We start from the raw sequence: 23,495 nt of genomic DNA, 5'->3' as shown, positions 1-23,495 counted from the left end.
TATAGATCTGGGGGAGTCTGAAGCTATAATGGTTGATGAAATAACCATGAGAGAATAATAACCCAAGAGAAGAAGGTAAAGAATGACATCTTGGGAATCATGACGCAAAAGGAAGAAAAGATAAGACAAGATAAAGAAAAGCTGCCAAAGAAAAAGCTAAGCACCAGCAGAATGCAGTGTTAGGAAACCTAAGGGAAAATAGTTTCAAGAAGGAAGGGGATTAAATTATCTAGGACTGACTGGGGGTTACCTAGGTTGAAGTACACTAAGGAAGAAAAAGTTTATGGAGAGTAGCTTTTCATTCTAAGCAGTTAGAACATTTATATTTACTTAAAGCAATCTAAATGTTGGTATCCCCTGAGCTGTAAAGTTAAAAGTTCAAATATCAAACTCTCTTGGGGTTTTCCATATACAAATCCTGCATCAAAGACCACAGCATACCCATAACAGAGATCACACATCTCTCTGACTGCACAGTCAGAGCCATTCAGAATAGCAAAGAGAAAACAAAGGCAAGATAAATAAAATCTGATCTGGGTGATACCTGAAATAGGACCCAACTGTGCCATTTTCCCTAGCCATGGGAGAGGTTCTGGGCCAGGCTCAAAGAGAGACATCATGAGGTTTGATTTCTTCTTGCTGTCAGCTTGGGAGTAGAGCATTCCATGCCATTCAGGACTAGACGGGAAGAAGATAGAAGATCAGAAGAAGATCAAGCCTGGGACTGTCAAGTTAAATAAGCCTAGCCTGTGTTTTTCTCTTGAGAGAAATGGACTTCAGCTTTGAAATCAGGCGCATCACTTTTACTAAAGCCAAACCCTAAACCTGAAAATGCATACTGCTGTCCCCTAATATTACCATTCCTCTGGGACATGTAGTATTATTCAGGAAAAATTATGCAGATATGGAAATCAAAAGCAGTCTTAAAAGAGAACAAAAATATCACAAGGGCAGCAAGTAGCTGCAGGGGTGGTGAGGAGTAAGGGCTGCCACTATAGGTCTTTTCAGCTGCCTCCCTGAGTCATTCACAGCAGCACCAACACAGAGGAGCCCTTTTAACACAGGGCACAAAGCCATCACCTAGCTCTGTCTCTGCTTCTCAAAGGGTTCCAGGTGATTCTCATATTCAGAGCCAGTACAATTAGCTTGGGTACCAAGACACACAGCAAACTGATACCTAATTATAACAGCATTCTTCTTTTTGGACCAGCTAATTTTAACTGAAGCAGAAATGGAGCTGTGCTTTCTCTGAGTACTCCTAACCTCTTGATACTAGTCAACCCCAGGTGACGGCCAGGAGATGATCAGTCACCTCTTCTTTCCTAACAATAGGTATTACAGAAAGGGAAGAAGAGAGTTTTGCAAATTCCAAGACTGCAGCAAATGTGAAAGCTACTAGGGCCTTCCTTGTAGGGAAGGAATACAGCCGAGTGGCTATGAGCATGGGCTCCGGAGTCAGAATGCAGGGTAAGAATCCTGGCTCTTTCATTCACTAGCTGTGTGACCTTGAGCAAGTTCCTTGACCTCTCTAAGCCTTGGTTTCCTCATCTATATAATGAGGATAATACTGAAACCTCCTGCATAGTGTTGTTGTGAAGAATTAAGGAGTTAACATATGTCAAGTGCCTAGAGGAGTCCCTCGCCCATAGTAAAATGTTCAATCAATGTTATCAGCATCTTTTTTTTTCTGCTTTTTCTCCCCAAATCCCCCCAGTACATAGTTGTATATTTTAGTTGTGGGTCCTTCTAGTTGTGGCATGTGGGATGCCGCCTCAGCATGGCCTAATGAGCAGTGCCATGTCCGTGCCCAGGATCTGAACCAGCGAAACCCTGGGCTGCAGAAGCAGAGTACATAAACATAACCACTTGGGAATGGGGCCAGCCCCTATGAGCATCTTTTAAAATTTATTTCTACCCCTTCATTTTATAGCTGAGGAGTCTGTGAATACTGCATAAGATCTTATAGCAAGTTAGTAGCATTGCTATAACTGAACCCAGGTTTCCCAGATAGGAAAGAAAAGAGGAAAACTGAGAAAAGATAGAAAAGCAATATAATGAAAAAGCTCACTCTGTACTTATTCTAGGGGATGATTTAAAGAACAGTTTAGAAGGTGATGAGAAGTGGGAGGGGTATGGCGAGGAGAGGAAAAAGGTGATGAGGATCTTTCTATTTCTTTCAGAAAAGTCTGGGAAATACTTCACTCTATAAATTGATTCTCCCTTTCACTCAGCCAAAAGGTAAACAAAGTTTCTTACCCTAATTGAACTATTGCCACCATTCCTTCCACTTTTAGGCTGCCATGGAGGAGGACACAAAAGTTGGGTATTTTGCCTGCAATCTGATTGGCTGAATTTTCATCTTCATTGTCATCTGTTATGCCAGTACCCACCTCATCACCTTCTGCGAAAAGAAAACAGGTCAGGCTGAGATTCACCACATAAACCTCAAACCCCACTTATACTCTTGGCTGTTTCTAGCCTAGGAGGGAAAGTATACAAAGTTATAAAGGAGTATTATAATAAGTAAGAAAAACTCATATTCTGGTTTTCCAACATCTATATAAAAATCAGTTTTCATATGTTATATGAATTCCATTTAATATAAAACATCAGAATAGCAAATTTATCGAGGCAGAACTGACATTAGCGGTCACCTGGGGCTGAGGGAGGTGGGGATTAGGGGTTGACAGCTAAAGGGTATCTTTCGGGGGGCGGTTAAAAATTCTAAAACTCGAATTCTAACGTTAACTGTGGTGATGGTTGTGCAACTCTATAAATACACTAAAAACTACTGAGTTGTACTCTTTAAATGAGTGAAGTGTATGGTATGTGAATTATATTTCAGTAAAGCTGCTACACAAAACGATCAGCTTTCCAGTTTCCACTAGGACACTCAGATAGATGCTCTCTGCAGGCTTCAGGCACCATCTTTTTTTTTTTTTTGAGGAAGATTAGCCCTGAGCTGCTGCCAATCCTCCTCTTTTTGCTGAGGAAGACTGGCCCTGAGCTAACATCCATGCCCATCTCCCTCTACTTTATACGTTGGACGCCTACCACAGCATGGCTTGCCAAGCGGTGCCATGTCCGCACCCGGGATCCCAACTGGCGAACCCCGGGCCGCCGAAGCGGAATGTGTGCACTTAACCGCTGCACCACCGGGCTGGCCCCAGGCACCATCTAAATAGAACCACAGATTCAGAGGTGTCAAGAGTGCTTTCAACTGACCATCTTCAAGCAGCACATGGATGGGACCCCCAAAAGTGAACAGCAATTACTCCATAAGCTTCTTGACCTGACTCTCCAACTCCAGGTTCTCTTACACACTCTGCTGACAGATGAATATTCCTACAATTAACTTCCCTCTGGAACTATCTGTCGCTTAATCTCATTCAAAGACTTTCTCATTCAACAGGAGGAATTTGCCCAGTTTAGCTTGATTTTCAACAGCCCTTATAAGAAAGTCCCATTTTGCCTTCCCATACTTTCTTTTCCACCATTCCCCTACACAAACTCTTCATTTTGCCCATTTTCTTTCTTGGAAATTTATATGGGCATGCAGAATTCCCCCAGGAACTTAGAAATAAGGGAAAGTTGGTTGTTATCAATATCTAATCAAAAACAATAAGGTAAATTATAAACACAATGATCACAATAAGCCATGTATGGTTACATATCAAGATCAACATATCTCTGAATGTATGATTAAGGGTTACGGAATACCCAACACTCCAACTGAGATAACTGGACATAAATGGAATGTGATCATAACTCAGTGAGTGGAAACCTGATTGACTACATACACTCCTTGGAGAAAGCAGGTGAATATAAAGTGGATGGTCAGCCTACAACAGAGAAAAGAGAAGTTTAAAGTGCTAAAGACTAACGTTCTCCAAAGAAGGCTGAATTTGGGGGACATGACTTTACAGTTCCTGGAGAGGTATATTCCGCAGTGATGAGGCCTCACCTCACAAGGGCCTGGATTCATCCATTCATTCAACAGAATTTACTGAGTATCTACTACATGCTAGGCATTGGTAGAGAACGGATGTGGTCCCTCCCCTTATGAAGCTGTATTTAACTTCCATATTTATCAGGGAACCCTCTAAGAACTACTTTAGCTTCCTCAGCATGCTCCTACCAGGAGAGGCAGAGATGTGGATAAGAGACAACATTCTCATCTCTAAAGAGGACTATAAATTAACAAAGCAACATACAATAAATGTGTCAAAATGCTTTCCACAGTGTACAGTAGCAGAATTAGTTTTCTAATATATTAGGCAACATTCCATTTTTAAAAAATTCAATCCAATCACTATTCTTTTCCCTGAAATTCTGCAAAATGGGCTATCCTGCTATCTAACATTCAAGAATAACTTTAGATAATAAGATACTTCATATGGATAATAAGATGCTTCAAATGAACAGAAAGAGAACTCACCTTTGTTAAGTGCTATAGGTAGGACCAGATGTCTGGACAGAACTGGGGGACTTGAAATATCAGCTATATCAATAAATCCCACTATTTCCAAATCTAACAGGAAGGAACCAACATAGAATTAATTCATGCTGGGAAAGTACATTATTTTCTATATACTAGGTTTCATAAATACAATGTTTAGGTTGGGAATTCAAATATGATGACTAGAAAGGTCATTAGAAGTTTCTCTGGATGACTTTAATAATTTGCACTTTAAGTAGCTCAGGAAATAAAGATAATTGTCTTTTATTTAAGGAATTTAAGTTACATGACAAATCAGCTAGACTTTATTTTTATGAGGCTAGGTCCCCAGCTAAGGCAAAAAAGCTTAAAAATCAAATCCCTCTGTATAGTTAGGGGTGTTCAGGTCACCAGGGGGCAGTGTCAACACTTCTACAACAAGCAGCTGTCCTTGGAGGTAACAGTATTGCATTAAAAACATTTCCCTGATAAAGAAATATATTCTCTACAAAACCAAGGTAGCACTCTAAATATGACAATGATTTCTTTGCTTTATAGAAGCTGTATTAAAGACCAAAAGTATTTTTTGAAAACCTAAAATAAATAAGAAATAAAAGTTGCAACCCAAAGTACTTTTTTAAACTTTTTATTCTGATTATATAAATAGTATAAAAACTTGGGAAACATGCAAAATTGTAAAGAAGAAAAATAAAGTCACTCATCATCAAAGAAAACCGCTATTAATGTTTTATTGAATTGCTTTTCAGTCTTTCTTCTAGGCATATAGACACTCATTTTCTCAAAACAAGTTTTAAAAATCAGGATCTTGGTAAGTACACTGTACTTCTAACACATCAGGAAATCTGATTCTCTGGAGATCTGCTGTCATTACCTTCTTTAGCAGAGTAACAAATGAATCAGCATAAGCAGTTATATTACTTTTCATTTGAGCAGAAAAAGGCCTACATTTGAAAGTGGTTTAAATATAAGCTTTAATGAAGATCTTGAACTAAAAGTTTATACGGGAAAGAGAAGACTTATTCAAAGTTATTCATCAGAAAAGGATGGGAGGGAAGTGGAATCTAACTGTTTTGAAGGCAATACGACATTTGGCACAGCTTACTACACTGCTGTCTAGCCACAATGGAGGAGATGGATGCCCTACTTCAGACAGCAGGAGCAAAAGGCACAAAAAATAAAAAGCTGTGCACAGACCTTCACTCTAAAACTCCTTACAATCTGCAAACCCAAAAATGAAATTAACATTTACTGTGCACTTAATGTTAATCATTTGTTGATTCAACAATGACCTAGTGAACACCTGCAATGCATTAGACATTATGCTAGTTACTAAAGCTGCAGTGGTGACTGAAACAGTGACAGTTTAGCATGTACCCACCACTCAAGGAACCCACCCACCAACAGGAGACAACTCTTCTCTGCACTATTCCTTGTTACTTTTGACTCTTCACTTTGCCAATCTCAGCTAAGCACAGCACCAGCAACATGAACCAGGTAAAAGCAGTAGCACATCGCTTTCTTTTACTCATAATACAAGCAGTGGGCTAGAGGGGTACAATACATTAGAGCTGAGACCCTAGAGATCATCTGGTTGATTCCACTCACCTAACCAGTAAAAACTGAAGTGACTTATCCAGGGTCACACAGGAAGAGTCAAGTCTAGAAGTTAGCACTTCATATATGACCTTAATTATGATGTTAATTAATCTTAGTATCTCTATTAAGAATTACCTCAAGGATTTCAATGCTAGTGAATCTGGCCACGATTTCCAACTCTAGTAATTTGTGGTTACAATTATCTAGGATTGGAGAGTAACTCATGACCTCATCATGAAAGATCAGTAATCCACCACCCCTTAACACAATTCATCCTCCCATCCAAAATGTACACTGAAGACAAAAGCACCCTAGTATCAGAATTTATATTTCTTTTCAACCCTCCTGGATAGAGAATAAAAGTCAGAAGTTAGAAGAAAGTAAGGATAACAGAAGAACTAAGAAGGAAGTTAAAAAAACTTACCTGTATTAATGACTTTCGGGACAGGATCGATTTCCTCATCTACAACAAAAGGTTCTGGCCGGGGGAAGACTTGCACATCAGCGGTTAAGTGGCCACACTTGAGAACAGCATGGAAAGGCGTATATGCCAGATCTATCAGTTTTCTAGAATATGATAATTAATTGTTATAGGAAGAATAGTATGACACATACAAAAGTAATTTTTTCAAGATGCAAAGTTTGTTTTCCCTTCAAGCTGACTCCAAAACTAAGAGCTGACCATTTGTGAAACAGAACAAAATCTGACATTTTCGGTAAGGAAATTTCAATTCTTTTTTTTTTTTTTTGAGGAAGATTAGCCCTGAGCTGACTACTGCCAGTCCTCCTCTTTTTGCTGAGGAAGCCTGGCCCTGAGCTAACATACATGCCCATCTTCCTCTACTTTACATGTGGGATGCCTACCACAGCATGGCGTACCAAGTGGTGCCATGTCTGCACCTGGGATCCAAACTGGCGAACCCCGGGCCACCAAGAAGCAGAACATGGGAACTTAACCACTGCGCCACTGGGCCGGCCCCGGAAATTTCAACTCTGAAAAGCCCAAAAGCAAGTTAATCTTTGAAATTGCTGAGTCATTGTAAGGAAGTCAATATCAACAGGCATTATAGATTTAGTCACGCTTAATTTAAAAGGGAATGAACTTTAACAAAAATCACTACTACCGATTATCTTATCTGAAAAATGTGCAACTTGGGAAACATGAAACGACACAATTAGAAATAGTAAAATAGATTTTATTGCTGGATACCAAACGGTAATAATAGATTGTAAGAAGGCAAGAAAGCTCTAAGTATATACTTACCCAAACATAGACTGTACATTTTTCAAGCACAGGGGGCCATCAATAGTAAAAATCTGCCCTTCACCATTGTTTAAATCTATGAGACGCTCAAGGCAATCCAAGGAATCAGTGCTCTGAAGCTACAAAGCAAAACAGATGACTCTTTTAAAGTGGCACAAAATGCCAGGTTACTATCAGTACACCAAGGTCATGCCCATCACAACAACACAGGCAATAAATAACAAAGATGATTTTTTTAACAATGCGAGAAGGAAAATAACTGGAACAATTTTGACAAAAGGTTACCAAAGAGGAATGTTATATAAAATGATAACACTAGAGCTATTTCATTCAGAAGTAGTTTTGCAAAGATTCTCAGAGGTGACCACAGCTGGTATTTACAGAGTATCTTCCCTCCAAAGTGTTTCCAACATCTTTTGGTAAGAAACATCATTATCTACATTTTACAGATCGAAAAACTGAGGTGAAGAAAGGTTAAATAACTTTCCCAAATAAGTGGGAAAACCAGGAAGCAGAGTTTAATAAAACAAACATCAGAGTAACGATACTTTACAAAAAAAATCAAGCACACTTCTGTCAACATTTCTGATGGAACAGACACAAGAATTCCTAAATGAGGGAAATACCTAATACCAAAAAGAACATTCAACGCCTCAGCATTGAAGAGTCTTTGTGGGAAGCAGGATGGATAACAACTCAGCTGTGTTCCCTGAGATGGTGCAACACTCTGAACTTTCTGTTTTGTTTTGTTTGAGAAAGATTAGCCCTGAGCTAACTGCTGCCAATCCTCCTCATTTTGCTGAGGAAAACTGGCCCTGAGCTGACATCCATGCCCATCTGCCTCTACTTTCTATGTGGGATGCCTACCACAGCATGGCTTGCCAAGTGGTGCCATGTCCGCATCCGGGATCCGAACTGGCAAACCCCGGGCCACCGAAGCAGAACGTGTGCACTTAACCGCTGTGCCACCGGGCCGGCCCCAACACTCTGAACTTTCAATGAGCATTTGAGACCCAGTCTTTTCAAATATAGTTAGTGACCAGCCTCAACTGAAACCAATGGAGTTCAATGTTCTAGTACATGCAATAAAATATTAATAGAATATAATGAAAAATAAACTGAGTCTTAAAATGTATCTAATCAAACGATAAAGAACTTAGTAAAACGCATCACCTCCTCCAAATTCGCCATGCACATGATGTATAACTTAGATGGGAAAGGGAAAGGCAGTGGAAACCGGTTGTTCTCACTTCGCTGACTGTGAGTAGCTAAGGAATGCCGCAGGGACCCTCTGCCAATGCCAAGACAGCCATCAGTCACAAGAACAACCTGTTTACAAAAAGTGAGAGGTTTGTACATGAAATAACATTTAAAGCAGTTTCATTTAGCAATTTTTCCCTTCTCCCTAATTGCATTTATACTCAAAAATCTGCCTCTGCAGGGACACAAGCAACCAAGTGAATAAATCTCAAAAACATTTTGTCAAGTGAAAGATGACAGACACAAAAGAGTATACACTATATGATTCTATTTATATGAAGTTCTGAAACAGGTAAAACAAAGCTAAGATAAATCAAACAGGGGTCTGGGACGTGTGAGGATATTGACTAGAAAGGGGCATGAGGAAACTGGGGTAATGGAAATGTCTATACCTTAATTGGAGTAATGGTTACATAGACGTATGCATTTGTCAAAATGCAGTGAACTGTGTACTTAAGATCTATGCATGTTACTGTATTTTATCTAATTAAACCTAAAAAAAAAAGCATCTACCTATGAACACTTAAAAAAAGGGCAAAAACATTCATAACCAGTTCTTACTTAATTGTGCTAAAACTAGAACTCCATCTCTAAGATAAGGAGTTGGCACCTAAGGCACCAATGTCAAAAATCGCATGAGGACTTATTTTACACGCGTCCCTAGGAAGTACCAGCACAGAAGTCTGCACCTTGACACTTTATTTTCAAAGATGATAAACTCTACCCCTAGTTGACTAAAATGACAACCGCTTTTAAGACGTATTTGTAAAAGCCATTTAACCAGATGTGTACAAGACCTTTAAAATGCATTCTTAATCAACTCCGTAATTTGAAAAAGCTTTCAAAATATACCAACATTAGATGGTGGTTACAAATCATTTTCCTTTTCCTCATTGCTTCAAAGCAATTCTGTGGGAGGTGGGCTTTCCAAGCATTCCAGGGGAGGATTATTTTTGCTCTCCCTAGCCTAGCCTAGTAACTTGATAATAACAGGCCATTAAGGCAGCATTAGGTGGTTGCACAATATGAAGTACCAAGATTGGCACTTACTTCTAAAGCCCAAGAATGCTTAACAGAGGTCCCCTGGAGAGATGTCATCTTTTGGGAAGACAGTCAGTTGACTACTAGGCAATTTTCTCTTCTAGGTACCAACAATTGCTATATAATGATTTATTTCTACCACTAACTTTTTCAGACGCTGTGTGATAATGAAATATTTCATGTATTGTCAAAATGACACAGACTTTCCTCAGATAATGAAAACATAGTCCAGCTGTCAAAAAGATTAGTTAAAAAGTTGCATATTAAAATAAATCCATTTGATAGTAACTGATTATAAAAAACAATCTCTAATAACTTCCACCTCTAGTACAGTGTTTTGGACCTGGTTTACCCCGAAATTCATCAAGCAGTCCAAGTGAATTCAGGCCCATCTCCTTGCCCTCAGAGTACAGTACATCTCAAATGCAGAGTCTTCCTTTTTGCAAGGGAAGAAAAAAACAGCAAAATGCAGAAGTCTGCATGGTGCACAATGTCTGGCTCTGACATACTTTCCGAGTTTTTTGTCTGAGACGACTGAAGTAGCAAATGAAACTGTGCTACCTGCTAGCTTCCAGTTCAAAAGATACTGACAACGAAACTTCATTTATTCAGTATACTGTCAGGAAATTAGATATTCTGTATGTACGGATTTACCAAATAAATATTATTTATCAAGTAAGTTGCCAAACGTTTTTATTTCTGAAAAGAAAATGATTAAAAGGCATTTACTGGCTTTTTAAGAAAGTGTCCACTAAAGTGATTTGATTTAACCTTTTAGTCATAGCTCAGGGTCTTCATTAACCCAGGAGTTCATACTGCATAAAACAAGGTGGTTTTTGCAGTAATAAAAAACAATGTAAAAAAAAGTTGGGTTTATTGAGATATAATTGACATGGAATAAATTTTACCCTTTTTAGTATACAGTTCTGAGTTCTGACAATTGCATTCAGTGATGTAACTACTCCTACAATCAAGATAAAGACCAGTTCCATCACTGCGCATATTCTCTTGTCCTTCGAGTCAACCCCTATCCTTTCCTCACCCCCAGGCAACCACAACCTTATTTTTAATTAAAAAATCAATACCAGGGATGCCACTGACACTACTGAGGAATTCTATGTTTGACCCCATAATAAGAAATCAGGGGCCGGCTGGGTGGTGCAGCAGTTAAGTTCGCATGTTCCGCTTCGGTGGCCCGGGGTTCGCCGGTTTGGATCCTGGGTGCGGACATGGCACCGTTTGGCTAAGCCATGCTGTGGTAGGCATCCCACATATAAAGTAGAGGAAGATGGACACGGATGTTAGCTCAGGGCCAGTATTCCTCAGCAAAAAGAGGAGGATTGGCAGCAGTTAGCTCAGGGCTAATCTTCCAAAAAAAAAAAAATCATACACCAGGGGCTGGCAAACTATGACTAACTGCCTGTTTTTGTAAATGAAGTTTTATTAGGGAGACAGCCATGCCCATTTATTTACTTATTATCTACAGCTGCTTTCATGCTATGACAGCAGAGTTGAGGAGTTGCCACAGACACCTACAAACCCTAAAATACAGAAAAAGTTTGCTGACTCCTGTTGTAGACTATTACAATTTTCCTTTTAGCAATTTTTCTGTTTTCCCCTTTAAAATATGCTACTACTTCTCAAGGTACCTGTTTACAGCAAACTTCCAATTCTCTTTTTCTGCTACTACTCTGCTCAGATTTGATACTAACGTGGACTGACTAGAGACTCTAAGTAAAGGACAAGAGATTTTATGAAATTCATACTCTTCACTTTTTAGACAACTCAAATAGTTGAGACGGTTACAAGTTTACTAAATAAATGCTACACTGAGATAATGAAGATAGACTATATTGTACTAACGTTTATAATCCTATCACTCAAAACTATAATCACCCCTTTCAGGGAGTGTTAGTTCTGAAATTCCACTGTGAGCCCTCTGTGCTTTATACAAACAATATTAGTTTGCAATAAGTCAATTTATTAGGAGGATGCTTTCCTTAAGGCATAACTGTACTGCTTTCTGAGCATATTAGCATTGATTTAGTGCCTTCTTTTAAAAAGATATCAACAGTGTATAATGTAGTTTGTGGAAATTACAATGCATGCTGTGTCAGAGTCTAAAGAAAATCAAAGCATCTCAGTGGTTAATGTTTTTAACTCAGGGCAATGAAAAAGAATTGATCATTACCTGGCAAGGAATTGCACCACCCCATTCCTGCTGAACAATATTGCAAACACCAACTAATGCAGACTCCAAGCAGGTTTTATCATAATCATCCATATTACTTAGTGCTTCCTGATTGAATAAAAGATAAAATTGCTCATTATTCTTTATTGTTTTAATTTGTTATTAGAAAACAACATAAACTGTTCAAAGTATGAATGTTATACAGGGGACATTGTGTTTCTGGGAGCCCAAAAGCATAGGTTCTTAAAGAAAAACAGTAAAACAGACTTCCTCAACTATGAAGGATAATTAAAAGAGCTTCTCTTTATTCCATCCTCTTATCAGGTGAGAGTAAACAGTCCACCAAGTTCCTATCTTTATGAGTGGACCTTGAAGGAAATAATTAAAATCAAGAATTTTTAACACATCACAAAAATAATGACAAAATTTACTGAGTACTAACTCTTTCCTAAACACCATTCTAGACATTTTACATGCATTTAATCATCACAACATCCTATAAGGTATAGATTATTAACCCATTTTTAAAATGAGAAACCTAAGGTACAGAATGATTAGGTAACTTTCCTAGATCTCGTGCCTAGAGGTGGCAGAGTCTAGATATGAACCCAGTCAGTCTGACTCCAGGAATCTTGGTTTTAATCACGACTCTGTACTACTTATACAGCAATTCTCTAAATTTCAGAACTGCTGACCATCCAAAATCCTTATTCGCTTTTAAGAAATCCACTGCAATTTTAAAAAAAGCTTTTGAGGGGCCAGTACGGTGGCGCAGCGGTTAACTTCACACGTTCTGCTTTGGCAGCCCGGGGTTCGCCAGTTCAGATCTTGAGTGTGGACCCATGCACTGCTTGGCAAGCCATGCTGTGGCAGAAGCCCCACATATAAAGAAGAGGAAGATGGGCATGGATGTTAGCTCAAGGCCAGTCTTCCTAGCAAAAAGAGGAAGATTGGCAGCAGATGTTAGCTCAGAGCTAATCTTCCTCAAAAAAAACCCCATAAAACCTTTTTAGAAAATGATTTAAAAAAATGAAAGCTTTTGAGTCACTTAAAAACGTGAGATATTAAGCAGAATGACTTTTTAAAAATTTTATTACTTATATTTTAAAAAAAATCACACTATATTGATCCTGGATTTCTCAACTGCATAGCAATTACTAAATTCTTTGATTTAATTCCACAGACACTTACTGACTGCTCACTATGGGCAAGACACTGTTGGAAATGTTAATGGTTTAGATGTCAGAAAGTAAATTCTCTGGTATATCACAGACAACATCTTTGGAAAATAACACCTATCAATTGAGGTTTATAAATTATAATTTCTTAGCATCTGTAAATCAAAGGCTATTTGTTGGAGAAGAAATACAGTTTTGAATTACTCTAGAATAAGTTTTTTTCTAAGGAATGGCTGTTTTTCATCTCCTCAAGTTTTACAGGAAAGTAGAAGAGTAAAGTGTTGAACCTACAGACCCTAACTTTAGGGAATGGGGCACTACATGCTGACATCCTCCCGTTTCCACAGAGAATTCCAGAAAATAAGGCTACAACTCACAGCTCTAACTCATAGCTCTACCAAAGGCATATGGCCTACTGGTTGTGAATCCTTGTTTTACAGCTACACTCAGATATTATACTCATAGACTTATCATTAAATAATACCAAGTTCTAAATATTCAGTGCAACATGATAACACTGCTTTCCTCCCTATAAATTTGGGTCCTGTATACACAATAATTCATTCCTTTTTGTACCTGGAGGGTGTTATAATCTCTTGTGAAGGGAACCATCAGCTCCCAGAGTGATGAAAAAACCACTAGGGCTGTAAACTCAAGCTTGTAATTTGTGGCCATGTGCTCAAACAGCATTGTCAAACCATGGGCTGCTAGGTGCTTGCGCTGATATTCCTCAGACCCCTCGAGAGACACAGGTCGGGTCATGGAAAGGGATACATCCATTACCACCACCGTCGGCATGATGAAAATGATCCCAGTGTTCCCAGTCAGAACGTAGACAGACAGCTATAGATAGAGAAGTGCTGTAGAAAGTAAATATAATTAGGTCTTACATGTCATGGAGAGAAAAAAGTATGTTTTTCACCATAATTTTAACCAAACTTTCCAGAAATGAGTGAAGGCAAACCCCATTTAAGCTGAGGTGAGGGCAAATTTGCAGAGAATTCAGTGGGAGGGAAGCAAGCAGCTTTTAGTTCACTATGAGGACCACTCCTAGAGTCACTCACTAAGTGGTCATAAATCAAGGACCACCTTAAGTATTTGTATTTAAAAAAAAACAACATTAAATTCAGGTAGCCTTGACTTTTATACTTTCAAATTTTATACAACTTAATATAACAAACACGCCTACATCACCTCTCCAACACTTAATTTACTAAAGAACATTTCTACTTGTTATATGGTGGCGCTTTTTGACAATCAGTCATTCTTTTTGGGAACTATCACTATCTTAATCAATAGAGCAGTATTTGTGCAAATGTTTAATTATCTTGTTGTTTAGTGCCTCTTTTTTGGTTAAAATGAATGCAACATATGAAAATAAAAGGGCTGGTAAAGCCATAATCCAAATTAGACAAAGCAGGAAATCTGTAAGCATGACGAAAGCAATCAACTGCTAGTCTCAGTAGCGCTCATCGTACATAAACTGGGCAACAGCGTTCTAACTGTGAAGGAAAAGAACAAAATTAAAGAATATGAATGACAGCTGGCATTATCTCATGAAATTGTGTACTAAAGTCAAAATGTATAAGAAATGGAGAAAACAAAGAGCTGTGTAAAATTGTGGATTGAGAAGTAGCATAAAGAAAACATTCCTGTGCTCAAAAATCAAACGTTCACAGATATACAGACCTGCTCAGGGGGACAACAGCTTGCTGCTACTCTATTATTAAGCAAACTAAAGTCTATTGACACATGAAATATCATATAGCTATAAATAATTGCACATATGTAGATATCAGAAATATTTATATAATGTATTAGTCATTGAGAAAAGCAGGTCACAGGATTGTATGTATACACTAATCACAGCTTCATAAAAATCACTGTGTTTGTACAATTAGGGAAGACTGGATGGACATAAACAGGTTAGAAATTTAATGTTCACCATTTTCTTTTTTAGAACTTCCTTCAAAAACTTAACAGTGGCTAGACTGCTCATTTTAGCACAGTGTTCACCTGCAAATATGTGATATTCTAAAATTCCACTTGTAAATAGGCTGTTGGGAAGTCAGAACATACTGGTTCGTGGAAACAATGTTATAAATGGGGGTCAGGAACTCAAGTCAAGTATGAAAAGCCTTTTTACCACATAGTGGCCTGAGATACATTTCAAATACAGTAATGCTTCATGTATCAATAAAGATTAAATGAGATAAAAATTACTTTTCCAGACTCCTTAGAATTCCAAAATGTTTAACCATTTTGATAGAAGAAATTAAAATGTGTATCCCTCTTTTCTGCCTCATTCAACACTGTGTGTTAAACATAATTCACTCTGTTATGATGAGGTGGCATCACCACTCTAAACCCCAATACTGCCCAGCACACTGCTACCCTGATGCTTTACTTTATACCAGCACTCCCTCAAGTGTGTGCTGCAGAACACTGTTCTGGAGGGATGCTCCAAGAAAAACGAGTTCAGGCCTTATTAAAGATGCTGAAAACTTCTACAGCAAAGAATCCAGTTTAATTTGCTAACCTTGTATTTCCCATTTAACTCTTCTCCACATAATTACTGTTCAGGTCCCAGAGAACAAGTATTGTATAGAACACACATGGAAACAATGCCTTGTATTCAATGGATCCAGGCTGTTGTGCCCTGTTTCAGCCTCCTCCTTATAATTAATTTTTAGACCATCAGCTTGCATTCCACTTTTCTCAGTAACCCTCTGTAATCATCCTCCCTCTTTCTAATTCACTGCTGCTTGGCTACTACGGGCTGGTAAGCCAGGTAATCAAGCTTGTTAAAACTGTGTCCAAAGTCAAAGTTAACAGGCTCTGAGAGACTGTGGGTTTCTTGCAGTGTCAAATGCATGAGCTTTGGTGTATCAACTTGGTACTGTTTCATTTACTCAGTCTTTTTTATTTTCTTTCTGGGTCTCAGCTGTGTTGTTCAAAAAGTGAGGTGCTCTACAACACTGGTGCAACTGCACTACATTAGACCATAAACTCACTAAGGGCAGAGATCATGTCAGATTTTGCTCACCAATGTCCCCTCAGAACCTATCACAGTAACCGGCACACAGTACGTGCTTGACAAAATATTTGATAATGGCTAATGAACTACCCCTAATCACTAGAGAGAACATTATTTGGCAAAATACATGATAAATTTTAACTCTGGACACCAGAAATGCATTTCCTCCTCTCCTCCTCATTCAAGCGGAGATACCAGGGACTCATGCCTCTACCCACCTATAGAGTTTACCCAGCTCCCACAGCAGAGCAGCCATTCATGCATAGAGGCCTTCATGTTATGCAAAGTTGGGGATCATGAGGAGTACTGCCCTCCCCTCTTAGAAGAATGGGGAATAGGAGACATAGATTTAGGTCAGGTATAAGAAAGCACTTCTGGCCCATGAAATCTGCTGTAACACTGAAACAGGTGACCACAGCTGGCAGTCTTGTCTTCTCTGCAGACACCTCTAGAGCTGGCTCTTTCTCCTGACTGTTGCATTTGTGTCCACCCCCAAACACACCTCCTTAACGGCGGCAAAGTCATGGGAAACCAATTTAATACTCCGGTTGTAAGCATAGGAGAGAGAGAACTGAATGTTCTTGAAGGATGGTTCACTCAAGCAGTCTAGGCCTAAAAAGAAAAAAAAAAAAAAAAGAATCCCTGCCCATCACAGTCCAGCAATTCTGTGAGAACACGATCTTTTTCTCACGTGGGTTGAGTCTTACCCCCGAGGTCCCGACCCCGCCCCACCCCTTTCACTGTTTACATATAGAGCTTAAGACAACTAGGGGTCCTCTTTCTCAAGAACAATCTACTCCTGAGAAGAGACCCTAGCCACCCGATATGGCCTTAACGCCAAGTCTCTATCAGCACACATTTACGATTCTTCCCTGAGGACGACAATTAGCTCATTCATAAAGAATGATTCTCAGCAGTTTCGCCCTCAAAGCGCGATGGCACTCGAATTTCCAGGGTCCCGCCCACCCTGAGGTCCCCCGGTCACCCTGACTTCCGTCGCCTGAGTCCTGCCGAGCTCACAGATGCGACTCCATCTCTAAGCCGCCCGCCTGGAAATACGGAACTCCTGCGTTTGGATTGCAACTAGGGGTGCATTTTTACCATAAAATCAGTCAAACAAAAATTGAGATCTGGAAGTCTCTTAGGGGAAGAGGGGGCGGCCAAGCCTGGGCAGGAGGCCGAAATCCTGGGGTTTTCGTGGAGCTGGAGACCCGCAGCCACGGAGCGAGGGGAGGCCGAGAGCAGGGCCCCAGAACCGGCGCCGCGGGGACGGCGCGGGGCGACCGCCTGCGCGGCAGGAAGGCCGGGCGCCCGCCTTGCGTCGTTCCCCACCTCTGACCCCTTCTCCTGCGGCTCCAACCAGCAACAAAGGACAGTCCGGAGACCCGGGCTTTCCCACTCACCCGGCGCCCATCGTCGGCACGGTCCGTCCGCATAAACTTTCCCCCCGCGCGCCACAGCCGGAACTACAGGGCCGCGCGAAACAAGGGAAGCCGGCGCCGGGCCTGCGCGCGGCCGGGGCCGGGGGCGGGGCCCTGGCGGGGCGGGGACGCTAGGGGGCGCGCCCTTCTCAGCGTGTCTCCGCCGCCCCGGATCCGCGGCGCCGGCTGTCCCCACAGAGCCCCAACTTCGCTGAGCCCTGGCTGTGTTGTGTCTTCGCTCCTTCCCCCGCTCTCCACTGTCGGGCTCTTCTGCCATTTCCCTCTGGCCCCCTGCCCGCCTGCCCCTCTTGCCGGTGACTCTGGGACCCTTCACACGACGACTCCCCCGCTCACCTGCGCCAGTGGCTGTCCCGGCCTAACCCTCACTGATCTTTGCCCTCTCCCAGTCCTCCTCGGGCCGCTCGCTCGTGGCCTGTGGCCCGGCTGACAGAATCCTCTCCATACTCCTTTTAGACTGTAATTGCCGCCTGAGGGGTGTCGTCCTAAGCACGCTGTCCGCTTTTCTTAGCTGCCCGGAGCCAGCTGGCTCGTCGGGACTTCTCCCCTTGGTCTCCTTAGCGCGACGCTCGCTCCGTCCCACCACCGCCTTTGAGGGAAGCGGAGGGCGGCTTCGGTCGGGTCGCCTGCCCTGGCCGCGGGGCTCACTGCGGGCGGGGCACCCAGGCTCTCCCGGGACGCCCTCACTGCCTCCCCTCCGGCCACCTGCTGTCCCCCGGCAGCCTGTGCCTCAGCGCGGGCCTGAGGGGACGGAAGTGACTCTAACCATGTAGGAGGCAGGAGATGCCAGTTGAGGCGCACCTGTGGCTGCCAGGAGGCCCCGGGTAGTGGCGGTTCAAAGAACCGTGTTCCACCACAGGGGTTACAAGCGGCCACAGGGAGGCCTCCTGAGGGCCTTAGGCCTTCGGCGCGTTGCCTTTGAGTCGGTGGGACGGGGCGGGGGCGCGGCGGGCCTGTCTGCCTTTCACAGCTTGTTCTGCGGGAGAGAGCAGGCTCCGGTTGCTCGTCGTTCTTTCCTGTCTCCTTAGATCAGAGGTGGCCGAGGAAGGCGGCTCAGTCCCTGGGAATGCCAGCGGCCTGCACACGGCCCTTTTTCTTCAGAACTGTTCTCTTCAGCTTGGCTAGTCTCACCGTCCCAAGACCGTGTTCTGCCTGAGCAGGCGCTGGGGCCTGGCTAGTGACGGCCCATGCTGATTGCGGAGTGGTAACGCCTGATTCCCCCCCTGGTGGGAGGGATGGGCGAGGGCCTGGGCTACCCCTGACGTGGTGACGCTCAGCCGTGGGTCACGTTCTCCCGCTGGTTCCAGCCCAGCCCCAGGCACCGATTGGTTCCCTTACCCAGTCCTGAAGCTCAAGTTTATTAGTTTGCTGACGGGTGATCAGATCTTGGTGACCTGGTTCTGAATACAGGCTTTCAGGAGACTGGGGAGGCAAGAGGGCAATTTATTAAAATTGAGGCTAAAAGGTAGAACTGCCAAGAGGCCCGCATCAGTTAGGGCAAGTGGTAAGTGCTCCTTTTTAAAAATTCTTAGTAGAATCCCATTAAGAATGAGAAGGTGGGGGCCCGGGGCCGGCCCTGTGGCGCAGCAGTTAAGGTCACACGTTCCGCTTCTCGGCGGCCCGGGGTTCGCTGGTTCGGATCCCAGGTGCGGACGTGACACTGCTTGGCAAGCCATGCTGTAGTAGGCGTCCCACATATAAAGTGGAGGAAGATGGGCATGGATCTTAGCTCAGGGCCAGTCTTCCTCAGCAAAAAGAGGAGGATTGGCAGCAGATGTTAGCTCAGGGCTAATCTTCCTCAAAAAAAAGAAAAAAAAAAGATAAGGTTGTTCAGTGAATATAAAATCAGAGAATATCAGCACCAAGAGTTAGAAGATCTTAAAGGAGGTGTCTTTCAAGCCACAGCTGGCTAATGAGTTTCTTTTTCCCACTCAAGAGACCCTCAACGTTTGGATGTTTCCACATACACATTGAAGGAAATCACTAAACAACTTCCTTCGCATAATCTGTCATCCCCTTTATTTTTCGCTGCTTTGAAACCGTGGACCGCTGTCACAGAGGCTTTGAAAGGCTGAGTGGTTAGGTCCCTAGTCTGGCAGAATAAGGGTTAGTGACAGAAATAGTAAGCTGCTCACAGGCGTCAGGTCCCGGGGCTCAGAGGGAAGTTCAGATATCCAGTTCTCCTAGGGCACCCGTTGAAATTTTAGATTCCCAGGCCGGGCTGACCGAATTGGAATTTCATGGGTTGGTGCCTGGGAATCTTCATCGTTAAGTTCCCAAGATGATTTTTCGTCTACAGAGATGAAGGGTAGGAGTGAGTGAGTGAGGAAAAGGGGAGAGGGGAGGGGGCAAGCGGTGAGCCTGTATCCCTTTTCTGTTCTTCCCTCCCTTCTCACTCTCGCATGCTGTTCTTTGCCCTGTGTCTTCCTTCCCGCCTCCTGTCTGGACCTTGTCCACTCCCAAATCATACTTGCAAGCTTCAGGCTATCCCCTTTTCCCCATCACCCCACCCCATTCCACCATTTTCACCAAAGTGGAAATCCAAAGAGATCGTAGATGTGACCCATCTCTCTTCTTACAAGTTTTATTATTGGAAATTTTCAGACATAGGCAAAGATAGGGGAAATAGCATAATAAATCCTCATGTACCCTTCACTCAGCATCTACTGTCAACTCAATCTTGTTTCATTTATACCCTTACCCACCTCCCCCCAGCATATTATTTTGATGCAGATCCCAGATAGCATAACATTTTGTCCATAAATATTTCAGTATGTATCTCTAAAAGAGAACTTTTTTTAATTAATAAACTTTATTTTTAGAGCAGTTTTAGATTCACAGCAAAATGGAGTAGAAAGTAGAGAGTTCCCATATACTCTGTATACACACACACAGCCTTGCCGATGATCAACATCCTGCACCAGAGTGATACATTTGTTACAATCCATGCACCCACATTGACACATCATTATCACCCAAAGTCCATAGTTTACCTTAGGCTTCACTCTTGCTGCTGTACGTTCCATAAGTTTTGACAAATGAATAATGACATGTATCCACCACTATAGTATCAGACAGAATAGTTTCACTGCCCTAAAAATCTTCTGTGGGGTGGCCTGGTGGTGCAGGAGTTAAGTTCATACCTTCCGCTTCTCGGTGGCCTGGGGTTCCCTGGTTAGGATCCCGGGTGCAGATGTGGCACTGCTTGGCAAGCCATGCTGTGGTAGGCGTCCCACATATAAAGTAGAGGAAGATGGGCATGGATGTTAGCTCAGGGCCAGTCGTCCTCAGCAAAAAAAGAGGAAGGTTGGCAGTAGTTAGCTCAGGGCTAATCTTCCTCAAAAAAAAAAAAAAAATCTTCTGTACTCTGCCTTTTTATCCCTCCCCTTTCCCTGACTCCGAGCAACTACTAATCTTTTTATTGTCTTTATAGTTTTGCTTTCCAGACGTCCTATAGTTGGAATCATACAATGTGTAGCTTTTCCAGATTGGCTTCTTTTGTTTAGTGTTATACATTTAAGGTTCCTCCATGTCTGTTCATGACTTGGTAGCTCATTTCTTTTCAGTGAAGAATAATATTCTCCTTTCCAGATGTACCACAGTTTACTGAAGGACATCTTGGTTGTTTCCAACTTTTGGCAATTATGATTATGGCTGCTATAACCATCATTGTGCAAGTTTTTGTGTGGACGTACATTTTCAATTCATTTGAATAAATACCGAAGAAAGAGAGCGCTGGATCATATGGTCAGAGTGTAACTAGTTTTGTAAGAGACTGCCAAGCTATCTTTTGAAGCGGCTGTGCCATTTTGCATTCCCAACAGCAATGAGTGAGAGTTCCTGCTGCTCCACATCCTCACCAGCATTTGGTGTTGTCAGTGTTCTGGATTTTGGCCATTCTAATAAGCGTAGAGTGATGTCTCATTGTTGTTTTAATTTGCAATTCCCTAATGACATATGATGTTGAACATCTTTTCATATACTTGCTTGCCATCTGAATATCTTCTTTGGTGAAATGTCTGTTCAAGTCTTTTGCCCATTTTTTAATCAGGTTGATCATTTTTAAGTGTTGTTTGTATATTTTAGATAACAGTCCTTTATCAGATATGTGTTTTGCAAATATTTTCTCCCATTCTGTGGCTTGTCTTCTCATTCTCTTGACAGAAAGGGACTTTAAAATATATATATAATTACAATACTATTATCAAATTTAAAATGATTAACAATGAATCCCTAATATAATCAAATACCCAGTCAGCTTTCAAATATCCAGTTGTCTCATACATATCATAAATTTTACTTTTTTACATGTTGGTTGTTTGAATCAGGATCCAAGTAAGATCAAGACATTGCAATCTGTTGATATATCTCTGAAGATTCTTTTAATCTATAGGTTTCTTCCTCCATATCTTTTTTCCCTTGCAATATATTTGATGAAGATACTGTGACCTCTGTCTTTGAATTGCTCTCAATCTTTCTTCAGTCTTTTCCACAGCATTTGAGAAAACCACAAAGCTTCTTTGCTCTAAAATAATGAAAAGATTCACTGAACACAGAAATTATTTTATACAATTCCAATTAACTTCATCTCTGCTCTGTAGATATAGGGGTGAGCCTTATCCACCTCTGGATCCCTAGGGTCTGGCATGTGACACCAGATATGGATTTGTGGAAAGAAGATAGGAAAGAAACAAGAGAGGTTATTAGAAAAAAGTCAAAGAGGAAAGCAGAGAAAATTTTATAGATATTATATTTGTCTAAGAAAGTAGAAATGAACGTCTTTATTTGAGACACCCTCTCCTTTGAAAAGTGTTATAAACTCTAAATTATTTTTTGTTTTAGCCCTCTTTACTTAAAAAATTTCCCAACTTTGTGTTTTAAAAAATTTCAAACCTACAGAAAAGTTAAAAGCATAGTACAATGAATACCCATACTCTTCACCTAGTCTCCAATTGTTAACATTTTATCACATTTGCTATACTTCTCTCTTTATATATGTACATCTATATTTTTCTGAACCGTGTGAAAGTTGCAGATATCATACCTCACCCCTAAATACTTCAGCCTGAATCTCCTAAGAACAAGTGATCATTCCTGCATGATTACAATACCATTATCACTCTAAGACATTTAATATTGCTACAAAACAATCATTTAATATAGTCCATATTCAATTTTCCCCACTTGTCCCTTTTGGCTCTTTTTTCCCAATCTAGAATCCAAACAAGGATCATTCATTGCTTTTGATTAAGTTTTTTAAAGCCTCTTTTAAGCTACAAAAGTATCATCCTACCTTTTATTTTTCTCTCTTTCATGACATTGATTTTTTTTTTTTTTTTTTTGAGAAAGATTAGCCCTGAGCTAACTACTGCCAATCCTCCTCTTTTTGGTGAGGAAGCCTGGCCCTGAGCTCACATCCGTGCCCATCTTCCTCTACTTTATATGTGGGACGCCTACCACAGCATTGCCAAGCAGTGCCATGTCCGCACCTGGGATCCGAATCAGGGAACCCCAGGCCACCAAGAAGAGGAACGTATGAACCTAACTGCTGCGCCACTGGGCCGGCCCTGACATTGATATTTTTTAAGAGTCCAGGCCCCTTGTCTTGTAGATTCTTCTACAACCTTTTCTTTTGTTTGTTTTTTAATTGAGGTTATGATAGTTTACAACCTTGTGAAATTTCAGTTGTATTTTCAGTAGTACCCTTTCCCCTGGTAACCACTAATCTGTTCTCTTTGTCCATGTGTTTATCTTCCACATATTAGTGGAGTCATACAGAGTTTGTCTTTCTCTATCTGGCTTATTTCGCTTAACATAATGCCCTCAAGGTCCATCCATGTTGTTGTGAATGGGACAATTTTATCCTCTTTTTTGTGGCTGAGTAGTATTCCATTGTATATATAAATACCATATCTTCTTTATCCAGTCATCAGTCGGTGGGCACTTAGGTTGCTTCTACGTCTTGGCTATTGTGAATAATGCTGCAACAAACATAGGGGTACATGGGTCTCTTTGAATTGCTGATTTCAA

General features: G+C 41.3%; 1 protein-coding gene across 22 annotated transcripts in view; it reads right to left on the bottom strand.

Moving 5' to 3' along the window:
- INTS14 (integrator complex subunit 14) overlaps positions 1-17,563 on the bottom strand; it is a 29,966-nt gene extending 12,403 nt beyond the window's left edge. For 5 of the 22 annotated variants that reach the window (XR_011498788.1, XR_011498787.1, XR_011498789.1 and 2 more), the window contains exons 1-11: positions 17,430-17,551; positions 16,529-16,638; positions 13,566-13,849; positions 11,812-11,919; positions 8,493-8,648; positions 7,320-7,438; positions 6,480-6,622; positions 4,439-4,531; positions 3,055-3,177; positions 2,257-2,401; positions 545-678 (exon numbers count right to left, since the gene is read on the bottom strand). Coding sequence is in view for 18 of the 22 variants with exons in the window: in XM_070499780.1 (XP_070355881.1) it covers positions 545-678; positions 2,257-2,401; positions 3,055-3,177; positions 4,439-4,531; positions 6,480-6,622; positions 7,320-7,438; positions 8,493-8,648; positions 11,812-11,919; positions 13,566-13,787 (1,243 nt within the window). In the remaining 4 variants the exon portion in view is untranslated. Of the gene's footprint in view, positions 1-544; positions 679-2,256; positions 2,402-3,054; positions 3,178-4,438; positions 4,532-6,479; positions 6,623-7,319; positions 7,439-8,492; positions 8,649-11,811; positions 11,920-13,565; positions 13,850-16,528; positions 16,639-17,011 lie in introns of all 22 variants that reach the window. The other 17 variants (XM_070499805.1, XM_070499798.1, XM_070499785.1 and 14 more) reach the window with 17 other exon arrangements.
- Positions 17,564-23,495: the final 5,932 nt, after the last annotated feature.

This window comes from Equus asinus, chromosome 2 (genome assembly GCF_041296235.1).
Source record: "Equus asinus isolate D_3611 breed Donkey chromosome 2, EquAss-T2T_v2, whole genome shotgun sequence".
In the NCBI taxonomy this organism is placed as follows: Eukaryota; Metazoa; Chordata; class Mammalia; order Perissodactyla; family Equidae; genus Equus; species Equus asinus.
The sequence above is the reverse complement of the archived record's forward strand: the minus strand, read 5'-3'. Positions and strand labels throughout refer to the sequence as shown.